The 22,138-nt window shown below is 40.7% G+C and overlaps 2 protein-coding genes across 3 annotated transcripts in view; both read right to left on the bottom strand.

Annotated features, from left to right (window-relative positions):
* Positions 1–12,933: 12,933 nt before the first annotated feature.
* Itgb1bp2 (integrin subunit beta 1 binding protein 2) lies at positions 12,934–17,158 on the bottom strand. The gene is made up of 11 exons (XM_046467078.2): positions 16,581–17,158; positions 16,293–16,342; positions 16,147–16,203; positions 15,843–15,985; positions 15,090–15,184; positions 14,928–14,986; positions 14,718–14,788; positions 14,513–14,612; positions 13,947–14,060; positions 13,657–13,719; positions 12,934–13,332 (listed from the first exon to the last, which is right to left on the bottom strand). The coding sequence occupies exons 1-11, from the start codon at positions 16,642–16,644 to the stop codon at positions 13,108–13,110; spliced, it is 1,041 nt and encodes a 346-aa protein (XP_046323034.1). The 5' UTR covers positions 16,645–17,158; the 3' UTR covers positions 12,934–13,107.
* Positions 17,159–17,275: 117 nt separating this feature from the next.
* Positions 17,276–22,138, bottom strand: part of Nono (non-POU domain containing octamer binding) — a 28,897-nt gene continuing 24,034 nt past the window's right edge. For both annotated transcript variants that reach the window (XM_046467076.2, XM_046467077.2), the window contains 5 exons: positions 21,163–21,247; positions 20,550–20,652; positions 19,868–19,907; positions 19,533–19,642; positions 17,276–18,302 (listed from right to left, as the gene is read on the bottom strand). In XM_046467076.2, the coding sequence (XP_046323032.1) occupies positions 18,168–18,302; positions 19,533–19,642; positions 19,868–19,907; positions 20,550–20,652; positions 21,163–21,247 (473 nt within the window). In that variant the 3' untranslated portion in view covers positions 17,276–18,167. The remainder of the gene's footprint in view (positions 18,303–19,532; positions 19,643–19,867; positions 19,908–20,549; positions 20,653–21,162; positions 21,248–22,138) is intronic.

Here is a 22,138-nt window from a genome sequence, read left to right on the forward strand (position 1 = left end):
CTGTCTGAAAAGAAAAAAAAAAATTAGCACAGCCAGGGTGGGTGGCCTATACCTATAATCCCAGCTATGTGGGAGGCTGAGGCAGGAGTATTGCAGCCTGGGAACTTATAGTTGTTCTCTTAACAATTATGTTCTGTTGTTTCTCATGTAAGGAAACTTTAATTGATAAGGGTCGTGCAGAAAATCAAACAGGTAATGTAGCCAGTCAAGAATGTTGGTTTCTATAAAATGTATTGTGCCCAGTGCTTTTAAGGTTTTTCTTCATCAGAAAAAGATGGCTCAAAATGTTTAAAAAAAAAAAAAAAAACAGGTAATGTAATTTTGACAGGGCCACTAGGTGGTAATTTAGGGAGGATTGTCAGTAAAGGCCTCTATAAGAATTGATCTTTTTAAATTAAAACATACATAGGAAACCATGGATATCAAATGGCTTGCTGAATAAGGTAAACACTACTTAGGTCAAGAAGTAGTTCTTTCTACCCATGCCTGCAGCCCTTCCATATGTTTTATTTTAATCACAACTCTCCCCCTAATAAGTTGTCTCTTCTTTTATACTAATCACTTACTTGCAGGTCTTTCTTTCGTGTTTGTTACTGTGGATAGAATCCAGGGCCTCATGCATGCTAGGCAAGTAATGTACCATTGAGTTACAATACATCCCCAGACGTTTTAGAAAATTTGAGACAGTGTCTCACTAAATTGCCCAGAGTAACCTCAAACTTCCAACTCTCCTGTCTTAGCCTCTGAAATTCCTGGGATTACAGGTGTGTGCTAGTACACCCAAACTAAAAAGTTTTAATCTACACACATACATTATATCCTTTTCTTTTTCTTACAGTGTTATCTGTGGAAGAGCTTGAGCTTTGTGACCTATGGTGTTTCTCAGTCTGGATTTACTAATTGCACACATATCATGTGGCCCCATTCCTCTGTATTTCCTCCAAACTGGCAGATGGATCCAAAGATTAAATAAAACTCAACTTCCATCCCTTTGATATGACTACAGGATGAATATAATGTCTGATGTCTCCTTGTGCTGCTGGAAGTTGTTGATCTATTTATTTGCTGAGGAGTGAAAATGGCAATATTCTTTTTTCTTTGAGATGGAGGCTCACTGTGTTCCTCAGGGTGGCCTCAAAGTCACCATTCTCCTTGCTGGAGCCTCTTAACCAGCTGCGACTTCAAGATGTATCTGACTTTAAAATGCTAACCCTGGCAAAGTAGTGGGGTATCCCTATAATCCCAGCTTCCCTGGAAGCTGCAGCAGGAGGATCACAAGTTTAAGGCCAGCCTGAGCAACTTAGCAAGACTCAAAATAAAATTTAAAAAAATTATAGCCCATCAGGGCTGCAGTGGTGGCTCAGCGGTAGAGTGCTTACCTAGCATGTGTGAGGCACTGGGTTCAATTCGCAGCACCACATATAAATAAAAATAAATAAATAAAGGTCCCTTGACAACTAAAAAATATTTTTAAAAAATTGTAGCCCATCAATTGCCTAGCATGTACAAGGCCTGGGGTGTAATACCCAGTACCACAAAAAAGGAAGGAAAAAAGGTAATTTTATAACTCTAGCACTTATGGAGACAGCTATTTAAAGATCTGGAGGAAAGACGATTATAGGAAGGAGTATCAAGAGAGTACAAAAGCACTGAGAAAGGAGTGAGCTGCCTATGTTCAAGATACAGAAAAGCAACATGTCCACATTACTGACTCCCACTTATGGAACTCTCTTAAATTCATTACCCTCCTTTTCTTGCTTATGATCATACCCACTTAGTGTGGGGTGTCATCTTTTTTCCTTGAACCATTGCAATTACCTTCAACTGGTTTCACGGCCTCCTTTTTCTACCCTACTTAATTAATCCCTTAAGCAGGGCACATTTGTTTTGTCTGTAATTCCTGCTATTATGGAGGCTGAAGCAGGCAAATAACTTAAAGCACAGGAGTTCAATTCTGGAAAATGTAGTGAGAATATCTCCTTAAAAAAAAAAAATCAATTAACTCCAAGCTGGGCATGGTGATGCATGCCTGTAATCCCAGCAGCTAGGAGGCTGAAACAGGAGGATCATGAGTTCAAAGCTAGCCCCAGAAACTTACCAAGGCCCTAAGCGACTTAGTGAGACCCTATCTCAAAATAAAAAGTAAAATGGGCTGGGGATGTGACTTAGTAGTTAAGCGCCCCTGGGTTTAATCCCTGGTACCACACCCAAAAAAGAAATCAGTTAACCCCTTTCAACCCTACAATTTTTTTTTGAGAATGCATTGATAATTTTATGACAGATGTCACTGGAAAAATAAGATTCATTTAATGGAGGGGAGTGTTTAGTGAAAAAGTATTACTGAACACCAAGAATAGAGGATTCATAGTCAAACCTGGATTTGAGCTAGGCATAGTAGTGCATACCTGTAATCCCATTGACTCAGGAGGCTAAGGCAAGAGGATCACAAGTTTGAAGCAAGCCTCATCAACTTAGTGAGGCCTTAAACAACTTAGCAAAACCCTGCTTCAAATAAATATATAGATAAGGCTGGGGATGTAGCTCAGTAGGAAAGCACTCCAGGGTTAAAACCCCAGTACCAAAACCAAACACACAAAAAGCAATTTTAAGTTTCAACTCTTGACACGTTTCCTCAGGGAAATTATATAACCTCCCCAAACTTCAGTTTCCTCATCTTTTAAAAAATTATAGTGATAATGGTTTTGGTTTTGTCTTTTTTTCAGGGCTCAGAATCAAACTTAGAGTACTGTCCTATCACTGTGTTATACCCATCCCTCGTAATAATTCTTTTGAAATAGATTTTTGTAAAAATTAAATGAGAAATAAACATATGCACATATACATACACAGCATATACAGAATGTATTGTGCATATGTTTTTATTATAGTGCCTGGATCATAGTAAAGTCTCAATAAATAGTAGTTTCTTTAATTTTTTTAAACTACTTCCACTATGGCTCTTTAAAAAGACTCTCAGTTTCAGTACAAACTCCATCTCCCTAAAACCTCTGTCATTCCTAAGAGCTCTCCTAGAATCATTTCAGAACATCCAAAACATAAGGCTCAACAGGGATATTAGCAGAGTAGTTGACATCACACTCCTCTAGCCTAGCAGGGTTCCTCTGACAAGCTTAATTGGGGAACAGGGAAGGCCATGGCTGATCATTGATATATTAATGTAAGGCTTTTCCAAACCACATTTACATCTCTGATCACTTGATCTCTAGCCCCAGAGTGGGAACCCTAGCCACTCTATCTCATTTCTTTCAGATCAAGACATTGTTTCCCAGTTGTCCTAGATTTGTGTCCCCACCTCACACTCCTGGTAGCTACTTCAGTGATACTATCCCCGAGAGTCTTGCCCACATTCTCCTCTTTCTCTCTTTCTCCCTATCTGCTCCCAAAGGCCCAGAACACTGCTATGGGGAGAAACATACAGATAAATATAAATTCATGCTGTCCAGTTTCAACTTGGCCCTTGCAGCTACTCAGCAATCCTTTTATTTATCTCATACATTCCCTGGCACTCTCCCACAGAGGCTGTTCCAGACCTTGCTCCTTCTCCTCAAACTACAAATTCCAGTCTCCCTCCTACTTCAAAAACTTTATGTGATACTTTAATCAGATTAACTGTGCCTCCTGCAATAAATAAAAACATCTTTGTCCTTTCTAGCCTTGTATTTCAGCCATACACTTTCCTTCCTGGGAAAGCCATCAATGTTGTTTGTCCTTCCAGAGATACTTTCACTAAGCAAAATATGGAAATGAGGGAACTTGCATTAGGTATTAAAGATAAGTAGGATCTGGATAGGTAGATTGAAAGGAGATATTCCAACCAGAGAAAACATCCTAGGCAAAGGAACAGAGGAATGAAGAAGATATATTTAGAAAACAGGGTATAGTGAGTAGAGTAATCCCCTGAGAAATCATCCCAGCTGCTGCTCCCTCAACTGCTACTTCTCCCTTTCCAGTTCTGACTTCAGCCCTCATTGCTTCTGTCCTGCCTAATACCAGCTGAGTGGAAATCTGATACTACATGGCCCCTCACCCATCCTACCTTGCCTGGACCTTCGTTACTATTTATTGAGCTTTGACCCCAACCATCTGTTTCAGTCCTACTAAAGAGTCTCTGCTCCTTCCTGAGTCACTCTCCAAACTGGACATCTTCCATTTCCTTGGCCACACGAGCCATTTCTCCACATCACTTAAAACAGAATAATTAATACAAAAGATGCATTGTAAAGATGTATTTTTATCAACATAAAACATATAGAGCCCAAAGTAACATGTTAATCTATTCAACAGATGCAATTAGCAAAACCCAGACTATGAAACTACTGAAAAACAATCCAATCTCTTCAACAACAATAAAAAAGTCACAAGGGAAAACAAAGATGAACAGAATCCTTTAATTTAAAAATGCCATAACTGGGAATGGTGGCACGTTCCTATAACCCCAGCACTTGGGAGGCTGAGGTAGGAGGATTACAAGTTCAAGGGCAGCCTGAGTAATTTAACAAAACCTATCTTAAAATAAAGAAAGGACTGGGTGTATAGCTCAGTGGTATTACTGCTTGCCCAGCACATGCAAGACCCTGGGTTCAATCCTTAGTACCACAAAAAAAAAAAAAAAAAAACATATCCACCAATCACAAGGTGTGGACTTTATTTGGATACTGATACATACAAAAAAAAAGCTATTAAACTTTTTGACTACTGTCTGCTTTTGTCCATGTTATGAATTCTCTATTTAAAAGTTTTTAAAACAATGTTGCTGAATTCTCAAGCATCTGATCAAAGTGTACATATTAGTCTGAAGAAGTAAAACACCAGAAGCTGGAATTTAAGATGAGGAAGGTCTGGAACAGTCTCTGTGGGAGAGTGCCAGGGAATGTATGAGACAAATAAAAGGGTTGCTGAGCAGCTGCAAGGGCCAAGTTGAAACTGGACAGCATGAATTTATATTTATCTGTGTGATTCTCCCTATAGCAGTGTTCTGGGCCTTTGGGAGCAGATAGGGAGAAAGAGAGAAAGAGGAGAGTATGGGCAAGACTCTTAGGAACAGTATCACTGAAGTAACTGCCAGGAGTATGAGGTGGGGGCAGAAATCTAGAACAACTGGGAGACAATGTCTTAAGATGAAAGAAGTGAAATAGAGTGGCTAAGGTTTCCACTAAGGCTAGAGATCAAGTGATCAGAGATGTAAATGTGGTTTGGAAAAGACTTACATTAATATAAGATATCAATGATCAGCCATGGGCTTCCCTGTCCCCCAATTAAGCTTGTCAGAGGAACCATGCTAGGCTAGAGGAGTGTGATTTCAAGTACTCTCCTAATATCCCTGTTGAATCTGTTTTGGATGGTCTTTGGAGATCTTTGGAGATGTGTCCCCAACCTCTCAGAGGAAAAAAAAAAATTCAATTTTCTTAACAGGCTCAAATAAAAGCTTTTTTTTTTTTTTTTTTTGGGGGGGGGGATACTGGGGATTGACCACTGAGCTACATCCCTAGCCCTGTTTTGTATTTTATTTAGAGACAGGGTCTCATTGAGTTGCTTAGCAGTCTTGCTAAGTTGCTGAGGCTGGCTCTGAACTTGTGATCCTCCTGTCTCTGCCTCCCCAGCAGCTGGGATTACAGGTGTGTGCCACCTCCCCACTTCTAGTAAAAGCTTTTGATAAAAAGGAGTTAAGTATAACAGAGCAAGCCTAGGACTGTCTTAAAGAACTTCACCATTGATTGGCCAGAAAGAAAAATAGCAGCTTGCAAAGGAGACTAAAGGAAATGACCAGAGAAGTTATGACAATAAAGAGGAATGATGGAACACAGAAATCAATGTATGAAAGTATTTCAAGGAGAAAATAATCATGTGTATCAATATTTTGCTAACAGGCTACTAAAAGTAGCCATTAGTGACTTTGGTCGTAAATGGTAATCTTACCATCACAGATTGAAGTGGTTGGATATGACATAAGAGTAATTTGTAAAAGAAGTAGGAAGTGGGGAATGGAGGGCTAAAGGCATTGCTCAGTAGTGAGCAAGCTTATTGGCATGAGTGAGGAGGTCCTGGGTTCAATCCCCAACACTGGGGGAAAATGAAAATGGAAAAAAGTTATTTAAAGAAATCTGGCTATAAAGGAGAAAAAAAAGTTAAGTGGGATCTAGAAAGGGATATTAACTCTAGAGAGGATTTTTGGTAATACTGAAGAGATCATGAATGTGTAAATGTCAAAATACTCAGTGAAAGGGAAATGTTAAACAGAAGGGAAAACATGTTAGGTATGCAGAAATGCGTGAAGGGATCAGATACAAAGTACAATGAGAAGTGTAAAAGGAGGTGGGGAGAGGATTGGCATTAAGGTGAGCAAATGTGTAGATTTGCTGGGTGTATGGGCACACACCTATAATCCAAGTGATTCAGGAAGTTGAGGCATGATAATCCCGAAGTTCAAAGCCAGCCTCAGCAATTTAGCAAGGATACCTAAGCAACTTAGCAAAACACTGTCTCAAAATAAAAAACAAAAGGGCTGGGAATGTAGGTCAGGGTTTAAGTACCTCTGGGTTCAATTCCCAGCACCCCCCCCCCCCCAAAAAAAAAAAGGAAAGAAAAATGAAAAAGACGCAAATTTTATGTTCGGAAGTGGACAGACATAACACCTGCAAGGCACTTAGCATATTGCCTGGAATGTTAGTTTGTATCAGAAATGGTTACTCTAACCTGGCACAGTGGCACATGCCTATAATCCTAGTGACTCAGGAGGCTGAGGCAGGAGGATCCAAAATTCAAAGCCAGCCTCAGCAAATCAATGGAGCCTTAAGCAACTTAGCAAGTCCCTGTCTCTAAATAAAACACACAAAGAGCTGTGATGTGGCTTAGTGGTTAAGCACCCCTGGTTTTCAATCCCTGGTACCAAGAAAGAAAAGAAAAGAAGTGGTAACTGTGAGTCAAGTACAATGGCACACACTAATCCCAGCTACCTGGGAAACTGAGGCAGGAGGCTCATAAGTTAAGAGGCCAAAGTGGGCAATTTAGCAAGTTCAGTGATTAGAGTGCACCTGGGATCAATCCCCAGTATGGAAGGAAGGGTAGATAACTATAGCTATTGGTTACAATTCATGTTGTACACCTCCTTGATAATTTCTTACAATTTAGGCTTTTTAAAAATACCTTTATTTTATTTTTATGGGGAGCTGAGAATTGAACCCAGTGCCTCAAGCATGCTAGGCAAGCACTTGTGGGTGAGCCACAACCCCAGCCCCACATTTTAGGCTTTGGCTATATAAAATGAACTAGTACACTACTTATTAAAGCTGTACATTTTAAAGTTTATAAAGAGGGCTGGGGATGTGGCTCAAGCGGTAGCGCGCTCGCCTGGTATGCATGCGGCCCGGGTTCGATCCTCAGCACCACATACCAACAAAGATGTTGTGTCCGCCGAGAACTAAAAAATAAATATTAAAAAAAAATAAAGTTTATAAAGAGTTACTTGAACTTTTTGATTCTGCACCTCTGTTCACTTCAAGATTTCTGTATACTTGCTAGTCCCCTTATTTCAATAATAAGATAAAAACTATATATTATGTACAGGTACTGCACATTATGTACCTTTTTATAATCATTTGACTTCTGATTTCTAAAAATAATCCACCAAATCCAACAAAATCAGAAAAAATTTTTTGCCAATTCCAATATGTCAACTCACCCTCAGAAAAATGACACTAAGAATAAACTGGGCTGGGGGGGGGCTGGGGATGTGGCTCAAGCGGTAGCGCGCTCACCTGGCATGCGTGCGGCCCGGGTTCGATCCTCAGCACCACATACAAACAAAGATGCTGTATCTGCCAAAAACTAAAATAAATATTAAAAATTCTCTCTCTCTCTCTTAAAAAAAAAAAGAATAAACTGGGCTGGGGCTGTGGCTCAGTGGTAGTACACTTGCCTGGCATGTGAGAGGCACTGGGTTCAATTCTCAGCACCACATATAAATCAATAATAAATAAAGGTCTATCAACAAATTTAAAAAAATATTTAAAAAAAAAAAAGAAACTGCTGCTGGGGTTAGAAAGGACTTTGTAGGGTTCGGTTCAAAAGGAAAACCATATTTGTACTTCAAATGTATAGAAGAGATCCAAGAAGCCTCTTTACCTCTGATCAAAATTCTCTGTAATGTCATATCCATGCCCTTATATTCCTTAATCTTGCCTCAGCCTCCAAATTTTCATCCATGCTATGCTGTAGTTCCTCACTTTTGTTGCACATATCCATTCTCATCTGCTCCTACCCTTATCCCAATGAGACCCTTGTTCCTTGAATTTGAACAGACAGAAAAAGATGCTATGAAAAGAACTTGAGATCATCTAAGATTTGGTGAGCTTTCCTGTTCAATATTTCTTGGAGTCTGAATGTCCCAAATTCTTGACCACTCTATTAAGGAAATAAATCTGACTCAAGGGAGACTCAGAACACAGTTTGCGTCTCTAAATCTATATGTTTATATGTAAATCTCTATATGTGTTTTGTGGTATGGGGGATTGAACCCAGGGACACTCTATAACTGAGCTGTAGCCCCAGACTACCTCCTTTTTTTTAAAGATAATCTTGTTAAACTGCCAATGGCCTTGAACTTGCAAAACTCCTGCACTGGCCTCCTAGGCTCAGAGTCACATGCTATAATTCTAGTGACTCAGGAGGACAAGGCAGAAGGATTGCAAGTTTAGGAGCAACTTGAGCAACTTAACAAGATTCTCTCAATTTTTTTTTTTTTAAAAATTGTAGCTTACTGGTAAAGCATTTGTCTAGCACGCACAAGGCCCCTAGTTTCAATGTCTAGTATAGGAAAAAGAAAAGAAAGGAAGAAAAACCCTACATTTAAAAAGAAAAGGCTAGCTAGAGTTGTGGCTCAGCGGTAGAGCGCTCACCTAGTGATGTGAGGCCCTGGGTTCGATCCTCAGCACCACATAAAAATAAAAAATAAAGGTATTGTGTTCAACTACAACTAAATAAACAAAATTAAAAAAAAAAAAGAAAAAGAAAAGGCCAACTTCTGTGTGTGCTTATTTGAATTCTTCTTTGAAAAGGTTTTAACATCGTACTGGTTCCCTCCTTAACAAATGGGTTAAATAAAATAATAAAATCTTTGACATGTTAAAAAAAAAAAAAGACATACACAGTCCCCTCTCTTGATATCGGCAGGGGATTAGGGGGATCCAGTTTAGTATACCTGCCCTTGTGTCCTTACATATATTAAAATCAGTATATGCTCAAATACCTCATATAAAATATTCCTTTATCTTATATGGCATGGTATTTACATATAATAATTTTACATGGCATAGTATTTACATATAATCTATGCACGTCCTCCTATATACTTTCATTGATCAGAGGTTGGTTGACTCCATGGGTGTAGAACCTGCAGATACAGATGGTTGACCATAATGCTTTTTCTTTCCCCTTCTTGGTACTAGGGATTTGACCCAGGGGTCCTTAACCACTGAGCTACATCCCCAGCCATTTTTATTGAGACAGGGTCTCAGTAAATTGCTTATGGTCTCACTAAATTACTGAGGCTGGCCTTGAACTTGTAATCCTCCTGCCTCCAATTCCCGAGTAATGGGGTTACCGGCCATTATGCCCCCTCCTTTTATTGGTACCAGGGATTGAACCCAGGGGCACACAATCATTTGAGGTACATCCCCAGTCCTTTTTTTATTTTTAGGCAGGTTCTTACTAAGTTGCTTAGAACCTCACATTGAACTTGAGATTCTTTGGCCTCAGCCTCCAGAGTCATTGGGATTTCAGGTGTGCTCCACTATCTTAGCATCATAATGCCTTTTTTTTTTGGGGGGGGGGGTACTGGGTATTGAACTCAGGGACGCTCAACCACTGACCCACATCCCAGCCCTATTTTGTATTTTATTTAGAGACAGGGTCTCACTGAGTTGCTTAGTGCCTTGCTTTTGCTGAGGCTGGCTTTGAACTTGTGATCCTCCTGTTTCAGCCTCCCGAGCCTCTGGGATTACAGGCATGCGCCCAGCCCCTTTCTTTTAAATCATGTTAAATAAAACTTTGACCTGGGGGCTGGGGTTGTTGCTCAGTGGTAGAGTGTTTGCCTAGCATGTGTGAGGCACTGGGTTCGATTTTCAGCACTGCATATAAGTAAATTAAATAAAGGTCCATCAACAACTAAAAAACAAAACAAAACAAAAAAAGAAACTTTGACCTAGCTGCATGTGGTGGCACAAGCCTATAATTCCAGCAGCTTGGGAGGCTGAGGCAGGAGGATTGCAAGTTTAAGGCCTACCTTAACAACTAAGGAAGGCTCTATGCAATTTTTATTTTGAGACCCGTCTCAAAATAAAAATTGATGTGGCTCAGTGGTTAAGCTCTCTGGGTTCAATCCTTAGTACCAAGGGGGGTGGGGAACTTGATCTATAATTTTAGTATCTTCTCAATCTAGCCACATTGCACTTTTTCTTCCTCTCCCTCAAATATATCTTTCTAATATATATTTGTAGGGCAAAAAACAGCCAAAGAACTATATTTGGTAAAAATCTTAAGGGAAATATTTACTTTTTACCCTACACATTTCTAGATTGAGGGTTTTTTTTCTGTTTTAAGTAACAATGTATTATTTTTGGAAATTACAATAAAACACATAAACACTTGTCCCAGTCTGCCTTTCCCTACTCTCACATACCCTTACCAATTTCTCATTCTCCAAATATCCATTCAAAATATATCTCTGAAACCTCACATTTATGGTCAATGAATTCTGAAGTAGGGTGCCAAGATAATTAAATGAGGAAATAACTATAGTCTTCCTAATCGTTAACGGTGCTAGAACAACTGGACATCCAATACAAAAGGTTAATGTTGAATCCTTACCTCACACCAAATAAAATAGATCAAACAATTAAATGTGAAAATTAAAACTATAAAATTCTTAGAAGGAAATATGGGGGCAAATCTTCATGATCTTGTATTGGGTAATTGTTTCTTCGATATGACATCAAAAGCAAAAGCAATCTAAGAAAAATATGTAACTTTGGATTTCAAAAAACTGAACTTACATGTATCAATGGATAGCATAAATAAAGTAGAAAGATAACCCACAAAATGGGAGAGGATATTTATGAATCATTCCAGACAAGGGACTTGTCTCTAGAATAAAGAACACTTGCAACTCACAATAAAGACAATCCAATTAACAAATTGGTAAAGGATTTGAACAGTTATTTCTCCAAATAAGATATACAAATGGCCAATAAACACATGTAAAGCTACTCAACATCATCATTAAGGTAATGTGAACCAAAATCATAGATACCACTTCAGACCCACTAATGTTTATAGTAAAAAAGATAATAAAAAGTGTTGGTGAGCATGTGGAACCCTCTTATGCTGCTGGTAGAAATGTGAAATGGTACAACCTATTTAGAAACAGTATGGCTGTTCCTCAAAATTTTAACTCTTTTTGTGGTGCTGGGGCAGGGTCTAACACACGCTACTATCACTGAGCTACATCCATAGCACTACGGATTGAACCCAAAGTTGCTTAAGCACTTAGCCACGTCCCCAGTCCTTTTTATTTTTCAGGGTCTTGCTAAATTCCTGAGGCTGGCCTCAAAATTGCAATTCTCCTTCCTCAGCCTCCATCATCACTGGGATTAGAGGTGTGAGCCACTGAGCCTGGTTTCAATTTTATTTTTGAGACTGAAAAGTTGCCTGGGCTGGCCTCAAATTTGTGGTCCTCTAAGCCTCCCAGTAACTGGGAATGCAGGCATGCACTGAGATGCCTGGCTCTCGTGTTAAAGTTTGGCTCAGATATACTCCAAGAGAAATGAAAACATGTTTACAGAATAACTTGTACACCAACGTTTACAGTAGCATTACTTATAATATTCTAAAAGTGGGAACTACCTAAACATCCTTCAGCTGATGAACAGATAAATAAAATGTGATAAATCCACACAATGGAATACTTTTTGGACATAAAAAGGAATGAAATGCTGATATATGCCAATACATGGACAAACTTCAAAAGCATCTTGCTAAGTTAAAGAACCAGCCACAAAAGACCAAATACTGTATGATTACATTTATGTGACATGTCCAGAATAAGTAAATCACACTAGAAAGTAAATTATTTGTTGCCTACTATTCTGCATTTGGGGAGAAACTGAGAATTACTATTTCTTTGAGGAGTAATACTAATGTCCTAAAATTGTGGTTGTACATCTCTGTGAGTATACTAAAACTAACACTAAAATTTAGATTTTATACACATTTATTGTGTCGTCTATGAACTGTATCTCAATAAAACTGTAAGGATGGGGATGTAGCTCAGTGGTAGTACCTTTGCCTAGCATGTCTTGATCCCCAGCACTACAAAACTGTACAAAATGTACTTCTGCCATGCAACCTACCCATTTTATTACAATCCACATTAACAACTCCATTCTTTCAATTCCTGTAAGCTCTTGAAAACAACTACAAAAAAATTGGAAAAAAAAGAAAAATGCAAACTACATTACACAATTTAGCACTGTTACACTATCTGATAATGTTTATTATTATTTCCTATAGATCAGCCTTAATTTGTCAGCCAGATTGTAAATTTTCTTTGCTTATTTTGATGAGTACTAGCAACTGAAACCAGGGCCTTGCACATGCTAGGCAAGCACTTTTAACCCTGAGCTATAGTTCCAGCACCAAACTATAATTTTCTGAATGTGTAAGTCTTCTGTTTCTCAGATATCTCTGAACTACCCAATACATAACTGAGCATACAGGAAGTACTGAGTAAATATCTGATGGTTGTGAAAAATAGAATGAATGTGCACGTGCTTGTTTTTACACACATGTATCGAACGCACAGAGAAGCTGTGGGAATGAATACGATCTTACATAGTGAGGTGAGAGAATGACACTATGTGAAACTGCAGAATACAAGATTTATTTAAGGGAAAAACAGCATGTTTTGGACAGTTTTGTTCTCCCCATCTTCAGCCTCCTGCTGCTCAATGACACCAAATGTCAACCATATTCTGGTCTCAGATTCTAAGGGAGTCACTGAGGTCCTAACTAGATACTCAACTTCTTGTGTCACTATTCCCCCATCGCTTCCTCTTCCTCCTCCTCTGTCCAGCTCAGATCATCATCTGAATCCTCAGATTCTTCCTCATCCATCTCTAATACAACCCCTGCCCTAGCCTTCTCAGCTAGTGCATCAGGGTGCTCCAGCTGGGCCCAGGATCCTGGGTCAGCCTTGACCAGGGAGATTTCAACCCGAGATGGCATCAAGGAGACAGAGCTCTGCTCCACGTTTATGACCTAAGAAGGAGGGAAAGATACAGAGGAACATAGAAAAAAGAGAGAATGAAGAAACCAAAAGGATTGGGGTAGAGTGGTGATTAATGAAGAAAGAAAAATGAAAAAGGGTGAGAGAGAGGAGAGAAACAGAAGAAGGGAAAAGGAAGGAGGGGGCAAGGGAAAAGGAAATGGAGGGAAAAGAAAAGGAATGTGAAAGCAAATGAAGAGAAAAATCTCCACTTTCCCACTACAACTCCTTCCCTCAGGATACCCTTTTTTCATTCCATCTGGTCCTTCTTTTACCCCATCTGTTTCCCCAACCTTTGTCCCCTTCTCTTCACTTACCCCCCAGAGCTTCATCTGTGCTTGGAACACGCGGTTACCGTCAAAGACAATGTGGATATGAAGCTGAGAAAAAAGAATTACAAGGGTAGTAACAATCAAAGAAGGGCAGAATAAGTCATTATCACAGAGAATCAGGCCAGAGGTATGTATGATATGACTCTGACCTAAAAGTTCTCTCTTCCTCTCAGGGAACTATGGAGCCTGTAAGTTAACTGCATACAGAATCTCTGCCTATAATAGTATATCACCCAATTCACCATCCTCCCATCCTCCACCAGACCATTCCTCACCTCAGTTTGGCTGGCCTTCACCCAGTTGAATGCAGGAAGTGGAATCTGGCCATACACAGTCACCACTACTAAAGAATCTGTCTGGTGCCAATCATGACGGCAAGATGCTGGCAGCTAAAGAGAAGATGTGAATAGTAGATGGTAAAAATAAACTCTTAACCCAAAGGCCCAAGTGACGTTCTCATGGGGTATGTGCAGCAGAGTCTCAGAAAGACTAACAACAATGCTTAATGAAGCAATGCATCTGAGTTATAGAGGGATAAGGATGTTTTTTCAATACTGGGGATCGAACCCAGGGCCTCTTACATTCTAGACAAGCACTCTACCATGGAGTCACATCCTCAGCCCAGGAGCAGCATCTTATTTGGTCTGAATTAAAGGAAGAGAGTTTGGCCCTGAGGTACAAAAAGAGAGCTTATCTCTGGTATTGGGTTTTATCTTTTTTAGTGTGTATGTGGTGCTGGGGGTTGAACCCAGGGCCTTATGCATGCAAGACAAGCACTCTACCAACTGCACTATATCCCCAGCCCTGGCATTGGGCTTTAAGAAATCTGGGACTTGCTTACCTGCTTCCCCCAGTCATGTCTACCAACTCTGCATCCTGGCTGTGCCAAGAATGCCCCAAAATCCAGAGTCTGGATGCCACAACAGCTCCAAGACTTCATCCTGAGATAGAAAGATAATTCAACCAAATTTCCACACCAAGCTCCCAAAGTTACCATCAATATTGGGAGAAACCTGTCTTAAAGACCACCCAGGACCCTCCCTCACCCCTCATGGAATCGAGGTGCTCCTGGGTGGTAGGTACATGGAGTAGCATCACTCTCAGGGCCTTGGTAAACCTAACAAAGATAAAGGAGTCAGGAACAGAATCAGGTCATTTTAAGGTTTACCCCACTCTGTCTCATGTTTATTCCCATCTATGCCTCTGGTATAGCATCTCTCATCCACATGCTTGAGCCCCCCAAAACTCTCACTCACAGCATCACATCCTGGGTTCTGGCAGCTGGAACCAGTCCGGATCAGACTACTATCAAGTCCTGGGCAAGAGAAACAGTCAGGAACCCATTAATTTCCCCAACCTTTGTGCTATTTCTGATAAATTCTACTTGGTGAAGTTTGACCTACTAAGATTCTACCTACCTGCCCCAGGTTCTTGGTCTAGTTCCTTTTGTTCCAATGCCATTTCCAAGGCTTGAGATACATTTAGTGGCAGTAACTTTGGAGGCAACTCTGACCTAGTGGTTATAGGCAGGTTATTTAGTTCTGAGCCATGAATCATGACTGCCAGCTCCAATACTCCCACACATGGAAATAGTCAAATACTACTGAAAAGCAGGCTTGGAGAAGTTGGGTAGCACCTCATTTCCAATGTGCACCTCTGTGTGGACACCCAAATCCCCAAACCCAGAGAAATCCTTAGGGCTGCTCTCATCCATCTACTTAGTTGCTCTAATTACATTTCTCTACAGAACTACACCAGTTCATCTTCCTCTTTATCTAATTCAGAACCTGATGACTTTCTTCTGTTGCTCATATTAGTCTTACAAATTATTCTCTGCAGCCTCCTGGCTACCAATACTACTTCATTTTCTTGATGGTTTATCTTATAGCTATTTTCTAAAAAGAAAAAAGAAATCAAGCCATTCTTAACAGTCTTCCTTGTGTTAAACTAAGTATATATTTGTGTGTAAGAGGAAGATATCTATCCCTCATCCTTAGAGCAAAAGGACAACACAACAGAAATTTCCTCCAAGGCACAGAATATATACCATCCAACCCCGACACCTGACCCTTCTTATCTCTTTGATCCTTAGTTACCAAACCCAAATGACCCAGTAATTACTCCTAGAAAGCTACATGAATATAGGAAAAACCCAGGAGCCTTCTCTTTACTTGGGCCTCTCTCTGAGCAAGGTCTCTTCTGACTTTGGAATTGTATTCAGAGGTCTTTGTTCCTGAAGTGAACTTGTAGCAGGGCCCTCAGGCTGAGGGGCCTCAGGAAGCTTCTCAGCACAATGCGGTCCCATAGTACAGCCCTAGTATAGATAAAGAGATAAAGATTAGAAATAGAGGGCTGGGGTTTTAGCTTAGTGGTACAGTGCTTGACTTGCACACATGAGGCACTGGGTTCAATCCTTAGCACCACATAAAAATAAATAAAGATATTGTGTCTGTCTATAGGAAATAAAGGATTTACCTTGATGTTTAAAAACTCTGAGAAATCTACAGTTCGCTTTCGGCAACAGGACCATCCCTGGTAACGAGAGACCCAGATCAGCTTTGATTCCTGGGTATACTTCCTTTGGGAAATGTTCTTGTTATCCCACCTCACCTACTGCTCACCTTTAGTGCATCATGGAAGATTGGGACCCCAGGGTGATAGCGACAGGAATCTATGGATACCAGTAGAAAGATCAAGATAGGAAAGATAACTATACCAAATATCACTTCTCCCTTTCCTCTGGGTTTTCTTTTCTTGTAAAAGAATAAATCAGCAAAGGTTTAAGATCACTCAGCCCAATTAAATAGCCAGAAGTACATGAAGTTTATCCCACCGTGCTCCCAACAGTCTTACAGTAAACCATTCCCCTAATACCCAGAGAGCCCACAGCCAGGTCAGGATTTACTCACCAGAGAGATTGGTACTGGGGTCAAACTGTTGCCCACAGCCTTTGTTATGGCAGAGCAGAGACATGGAGGCGTTGGCAGAATAACTGAAAGGGTATTTCAAGGAGTCTGGCTGTCGTGTGGGGAACACCTCTTAGTCCGGAGGCTTTTAGCTGCCTGAAAGGGCCAGCTGTTTCTATCTTTAGTTCAGGAGGCGGACACCTCCTAACATGGGCAAGGGAACTTCAATTGGTCTCCCTAGCCAATAGGAAAGAGCACAGGAGCATTTTAACTCTGAGGCTCAGGAAAAAAGGATCAGGCAAAGTAGTACTTGGAACTTGGGTGAGGTCAGCTAAGCACTGCTAAGACAGTTTTAGATGTTGCCAATTCCAAGCCTCTTACATACTACCAGCTGCTCAGAAATATATACCAACTGAGACCCCACCCCAACTCAATGAAGGTTTCTTCCAGCCCATTTTCTTCCTCTTTTAAAGCAGCTACCCTGGCAACCACATTACTTATGTGTAGTGTTAATAGCACTGATCATTTCTAACCACAATAGTATGCTTCTCACCCCATCTCCTCCCCATGTTTGTCTAGAATGATGATTATTAGTTCAATCAAAAGGGCCATAAAGGATTATCCTTACAGTCTACTGCTGAACTCCTGAGGGGAAATTCCCACCCCCCATCCCTCCCCTTCAAAAATAGCACAGAAAATTAAAAGGCTTAAAATGTATTTTAATAAGTTGATGCTGCATTACTGCTCCATTTCTCAGAAAACTCCAAATTTAAGGTATCAGGAACAAATCAAACATGGTACACCAATAAAAAATGCACAGCATAACTACCTAAGATAGGCAAGGCTAAGAGCTACTGTCAGACCATCAGCATACAGCAACCCTGTTCCCAAGACTGTACTAGGCCTATCAAGAAAACCTGTGAATAGCAACATCATAGACACAGAAGGGTCAATTCTTGGGTTGTCTTTACCCATGAAAAAGATGGAGGCAAGTTAACACAAGAATTTTTTTTAAAGATATACTAAAATGAAAAGTTCTAAGAGAAAATGTCTTCCTTAGGACATGAAAGGGTAATATATGGGATATAACAGAACTGTTATGTATGTTGTCTGTGACCTCTGTGGACATTTGCCTGAATTCTCACCTGGGAGTGAATGGAGCAATGGGGCTAAGGTCATTGGGGGATGTTTTGTTTTTGTGGTATATGTGGCAGTGTCTCTGGGATTGAGGGGTATAAGGACAAGTAAGCAAATAAAACATGATGAAAAAAAAATAGAACGGAATGATCAAGATTAATAGGGCTCTAACTGGATCCATTTTGCTATGGTTCACCAGCCCTCAACAATCACATTTGAGATTTCAGGAATGCACCACACAGAATCAATTAAACAATATTCCACACAGAACTGATTTGTTAAATACCACCCCTCCCTTGCCCTCTGCCTCCAGCATACTCCCTAGAGTAGTACAGGCAGGGAAGACCTAACTATTGGGAAGAATCCCTAACACTTTTCCAGGGTAGAATTCTGGCTAGTCCAAAAAGGGTCCCTTCTTTTAAGGGTTTTGGGAAACTAGACAATGCAACTTTATTAGTATCGGCGACGTTTGTTTGGAGCAAATTCAGCTCCAGGAGCGGCACGGTTGAATGCAGGAGGGGTTCCACCAATTGCCCCAATTCCTTCCATTGTGGCAGCTTGGCCAAAGCGTTCAGTTGTTGGTGGGGTCTTCAAAGAGAAAAAGAAAGCACATTACAATATAACCATTGTCCTGGGGTTCCCACCCATCTATAACCTTTGTACTGTAGGCCATTTCCGCTCAATTATTCAAGGCTCCTAATGCTGGTTATGGGTGACCAAGGATATCTAGAACTACAGTGGACAACCCTGAGAAGATGTCTGAATTAGAGATCCACCCTAAAATGATACCTTTATAATTTATCCATATTCCTCATTACTGAACAAGCAATAGCACATACTAACTTCCTAAGCTAGGTAAGTTCTAGCCAAGTCCTTTTTCCTGAGGTAGGTATGTAGATAAGGGCCATCTCCAGCAACCTTGAGGCTATCCAGTTTTGGCACTATTATGGCAACAGAACCAAAACAAGCTCTGAACTCTATAAGCCATGAAACCTTTAGATTCATTTTTTAAATTTTTGTGGTACAGGGGATTAAACCCAGGATTTACCACTGATCTACATCCCCAGCCCTTTTCATTTTTTGAGATAGGTTCCTGTCACTAAGTTGCCCAGATTGGTCTGGAACTTCCAATCCTCTTGTCTCAGTATGAGTAGCTGGGAAGATTCACATCTATTTCATATTATAATGTATACCCTTTATTTGACTTGCTCCCAAAATCTACCTGTTCACCCAAGACAGCAACTAAACATCCTGACCAATCAGACAGAGGTCAGCTGTCTTAACTCTGACATAAAAATAAAGTTTGATAACTGAGTTTTTTCAAGATTAAAAAATAAAGACATTAGGGCTGGCAATGTAGCTCAGTGATAGAGTGCTTGCCTAGCATGCAAGACACTGGGTTCCACCCCCAGCATCACAAAAAAGAAAAAGAAAACCTTTAAAATGGGGGCTGGGGTTGTAGCTCAGTGGTAGAGCATTTGCCTACCACATGTGAGGCACTGGGTTTGATCCTCAGCACCACATATAAATGAATGAATGAATGAATAAATAAATAAATAAATAGTATTGTGTCCATCTATAACTAAAAAAATATTCTCATTTGACAGAGTGTCTGCCTTGCATGCACAAGGACCTGGGTTCAATCCCCAGCACTACAAAAAAAAATTTAAAGTTACATTTCAAGTTTATCAGTAGTCTTAAACACTGATGGATACCTATAACAAAACTGAGATAGGTCCCGAGGCAATGAAGGTAAAGCCCTTTTTCCTCTTCCTCCTACCATTTGGAAATTACTACTAAAACCCTATAGTTTATTACCAGGCCCAAAGTTCCATCCGGCATCATAGTGGCAGGTCCTGGAGGAGCTGGGGTACCAGCTGGCACAGGAGCAGGGGGCATGGCGCCTCTGTTATTTATGCCCATAGCACCTAAAGCAGAGTTGTGTGATCAGTACAGGGAATAGAGATTGACAGTTTCTTTCTATACCAAAGGAAATAATTTAACAAGACCTCTCAACCCCCAAGAACATGTTGTTCCTATAAATGTCAGACTTTTAAATCTGCAGTAGGTAGTAAAAGCTACATACTTCATCAGATACCAAACAAAAATGGAAAAGGAAATCAGATCCATTGATTAACCCCTTAATTCCTTACCTCCCATAGCCATCTGGCCCATCCTTATCTCTTGCTCTCTCTGAAAAAAAAAAAAAAATTCTTAAGAGTTCAAGACAGCAGTGCATTTTACCACCATCCACTGATGATCACTCACTAAGGGATGTGATAACACATCCCTAGAACAATGAGACCAAGACGAGGAACAGAAAGAGGGGTGAAAAGAAGGGGGAGGGTGCTGGGGATATAGCTCAGTTGGTTGAGTGCTTGCCTTGCATGCACAAGGCCCTGGGTTCAATCTCAGCACCACAAAAAAAGGGGGGGGAAGGGTTAGGGTTGAGGCTCAGCAGTAGAGCACTCGCCTAGCACTTACGAGGCCCTGGATTCGATCCTCAGCACCACATAAAAAATAAACAAAGATATTTAAAAAAATTTAAAAAGGGGGGATATTTAATTTCTTCTGGGACACCAACTTGTACAACTATAAGGATAGCAATGTCTCATCTTACAGTCACTAAGCCTAAACAGCTTTCCATCCCAAATTGCCCATGAGAAAAAGATAAGCTCCACTTCAAACCTTACCTCTTTCCTATAAATTCTTTTTCTAGAATAAGTTTCATAGCATAGAAAAACTGGTCATAACTTGGAGTCATAATGAACAGTTCATGGTGGATTTATGATATCACAACTGGCCTGGTGTATCAAGGGTACATGGGACATATACCGCATCAGGGAAGGTCCCCTTGAATCCTTCCTGCTGTCGCCGCATCATCTCTTCTTGTTGCCGCCGCATTTCTTCCTCACGGCGCCTACGCTCCTCCTCCTGCCTATAGAGTCACCAAAGTTTTTAAGATACAAGCATTCCAGGACTTGAGCAAATTATTTTAATAGGAGACTGAGCCAAGCAGATCAGTCTGCTGAAACTATCATAGCCCATCAGGAACTAAGGCAACATCCACAGAATTATCTAGAGAACAGCACTTAGCTGCTCTCTCTTTATCACGGCCCCAGGAAATTCCTAGAACCACAGACAGCTAAACATCTCCCATTTCTGGAGAACCAGAGAAGCACCCAGGAGATATTTGCTAATACATTTACAAAGGTATGATATAGCACACTGGTAAGGAAGTAATGAGTTAACTCATTTTAAAAAAGGAGGTCTGGGGTTTTGGCTAAGTGGTAGAGCATTTGCCTAGCTTGTGTGAGGCACTGCATTAGATTCTCAGCATCACATATAAATAAATAAAATAAAGTCCATTGACAACTAAGAAACTATTTACCAAAAAAAAGTGTGTGGGGGTGGTAGGGTGGTAGGGATGTTTGAGAAAAGCAGTTACCTGAGCTCCAGTTGCTTTCTTTTTTGCACCTCTTGGTTGTGCAGCTCTTCCATTCTTCGAAGTTCTTCTTGGCGCCTCATCAAATCTAGAAACAAATTGATAGTATTGGTCATTCTCTTCATATATGCCCAATAATTTTCCATAAATAATGATCCAGAAAGCACAGGGCATGTGTACACTGGTAATCCCAGCTATATAAAAGGTTGAGGCAAGAGGATCAAAAATTTTGAAGCTGGCTTGGGAAACTCGGCAAGACCCCATCTCAAAATAAAACAAAAAGGGCTGGAGATGCAGCTTAGTAGTATGTTGAGAGCCACAGCCAAAGGGGCCCCAGCAAACTTCCAGCTGCCAGCTCATGATTGGCTCACAACGGCCCCAGCAACATCTAGCTGATTGGCTCCTCGGCCCCAGCAACATCTAGCTGATTGGCTCCTCTGCGGTGATGCTCATTGGGCTGTTTCCCTGCCCTTTCAGACCACGGAGCTGCTCATTGGGGGACTTTTTTGGCTCCGCCCACGTGACCCAGCCAATTGGCCTCAAGAGCAGGAGGATTGTGGGAGAGGGAGAGAAGCTTGTGGGGGAGAGAGAGGCTTGGGGAAAGCCGGTGGTGGCAGTTGAGGCTCTGAGGGTTTTTCCTGAGAGACTATTTTGTTTGTCGTGTGTGGTTCTAAAAATAAAGTTAGTTTCTTTTGACAAGTGGCTCCTGATTGTGCCCAGCCAGACTGCGGCATTTGGTGGCTCGCACGGGGAGCGACTGAGGGTAAGTGAAACTGCTCGCCCCTGAGGGCAGGGCGAGAGGATGGGTAGCCATTTTAAGATTCCTCTTTTATTTTGCTTCACTTTTGTTTTAAGTTGCCTGTCCCTGGAGATGAGTGAGACGGAAGAAAAACCGCTCACATCTGAGGAAAAACTATTTACGTCTGAGGAACAGATAGGGAGAAAGGACGGATGCCCATGTCAGGAGGATAGAAAGGCT

This window comes from Marmota monax, unplaced genomic scaffold (genome assembly GCF_021218885.2).
Source record: "Marmota monax isolate L192 unplaced genomic scaffold, Marmota_monax_Labrador192_F-V1.1 WCK01_AAM20220418_F8-fsc00284, whole genome shotgun sequence".
In the NCBI taxonomy this organism is placed as follows: domain Eukaryota; kingdom Metazoa; phylum Chordata; class Mammalia; order Rodentia; family Sciuridae; genus Marmota; species Marmota monax.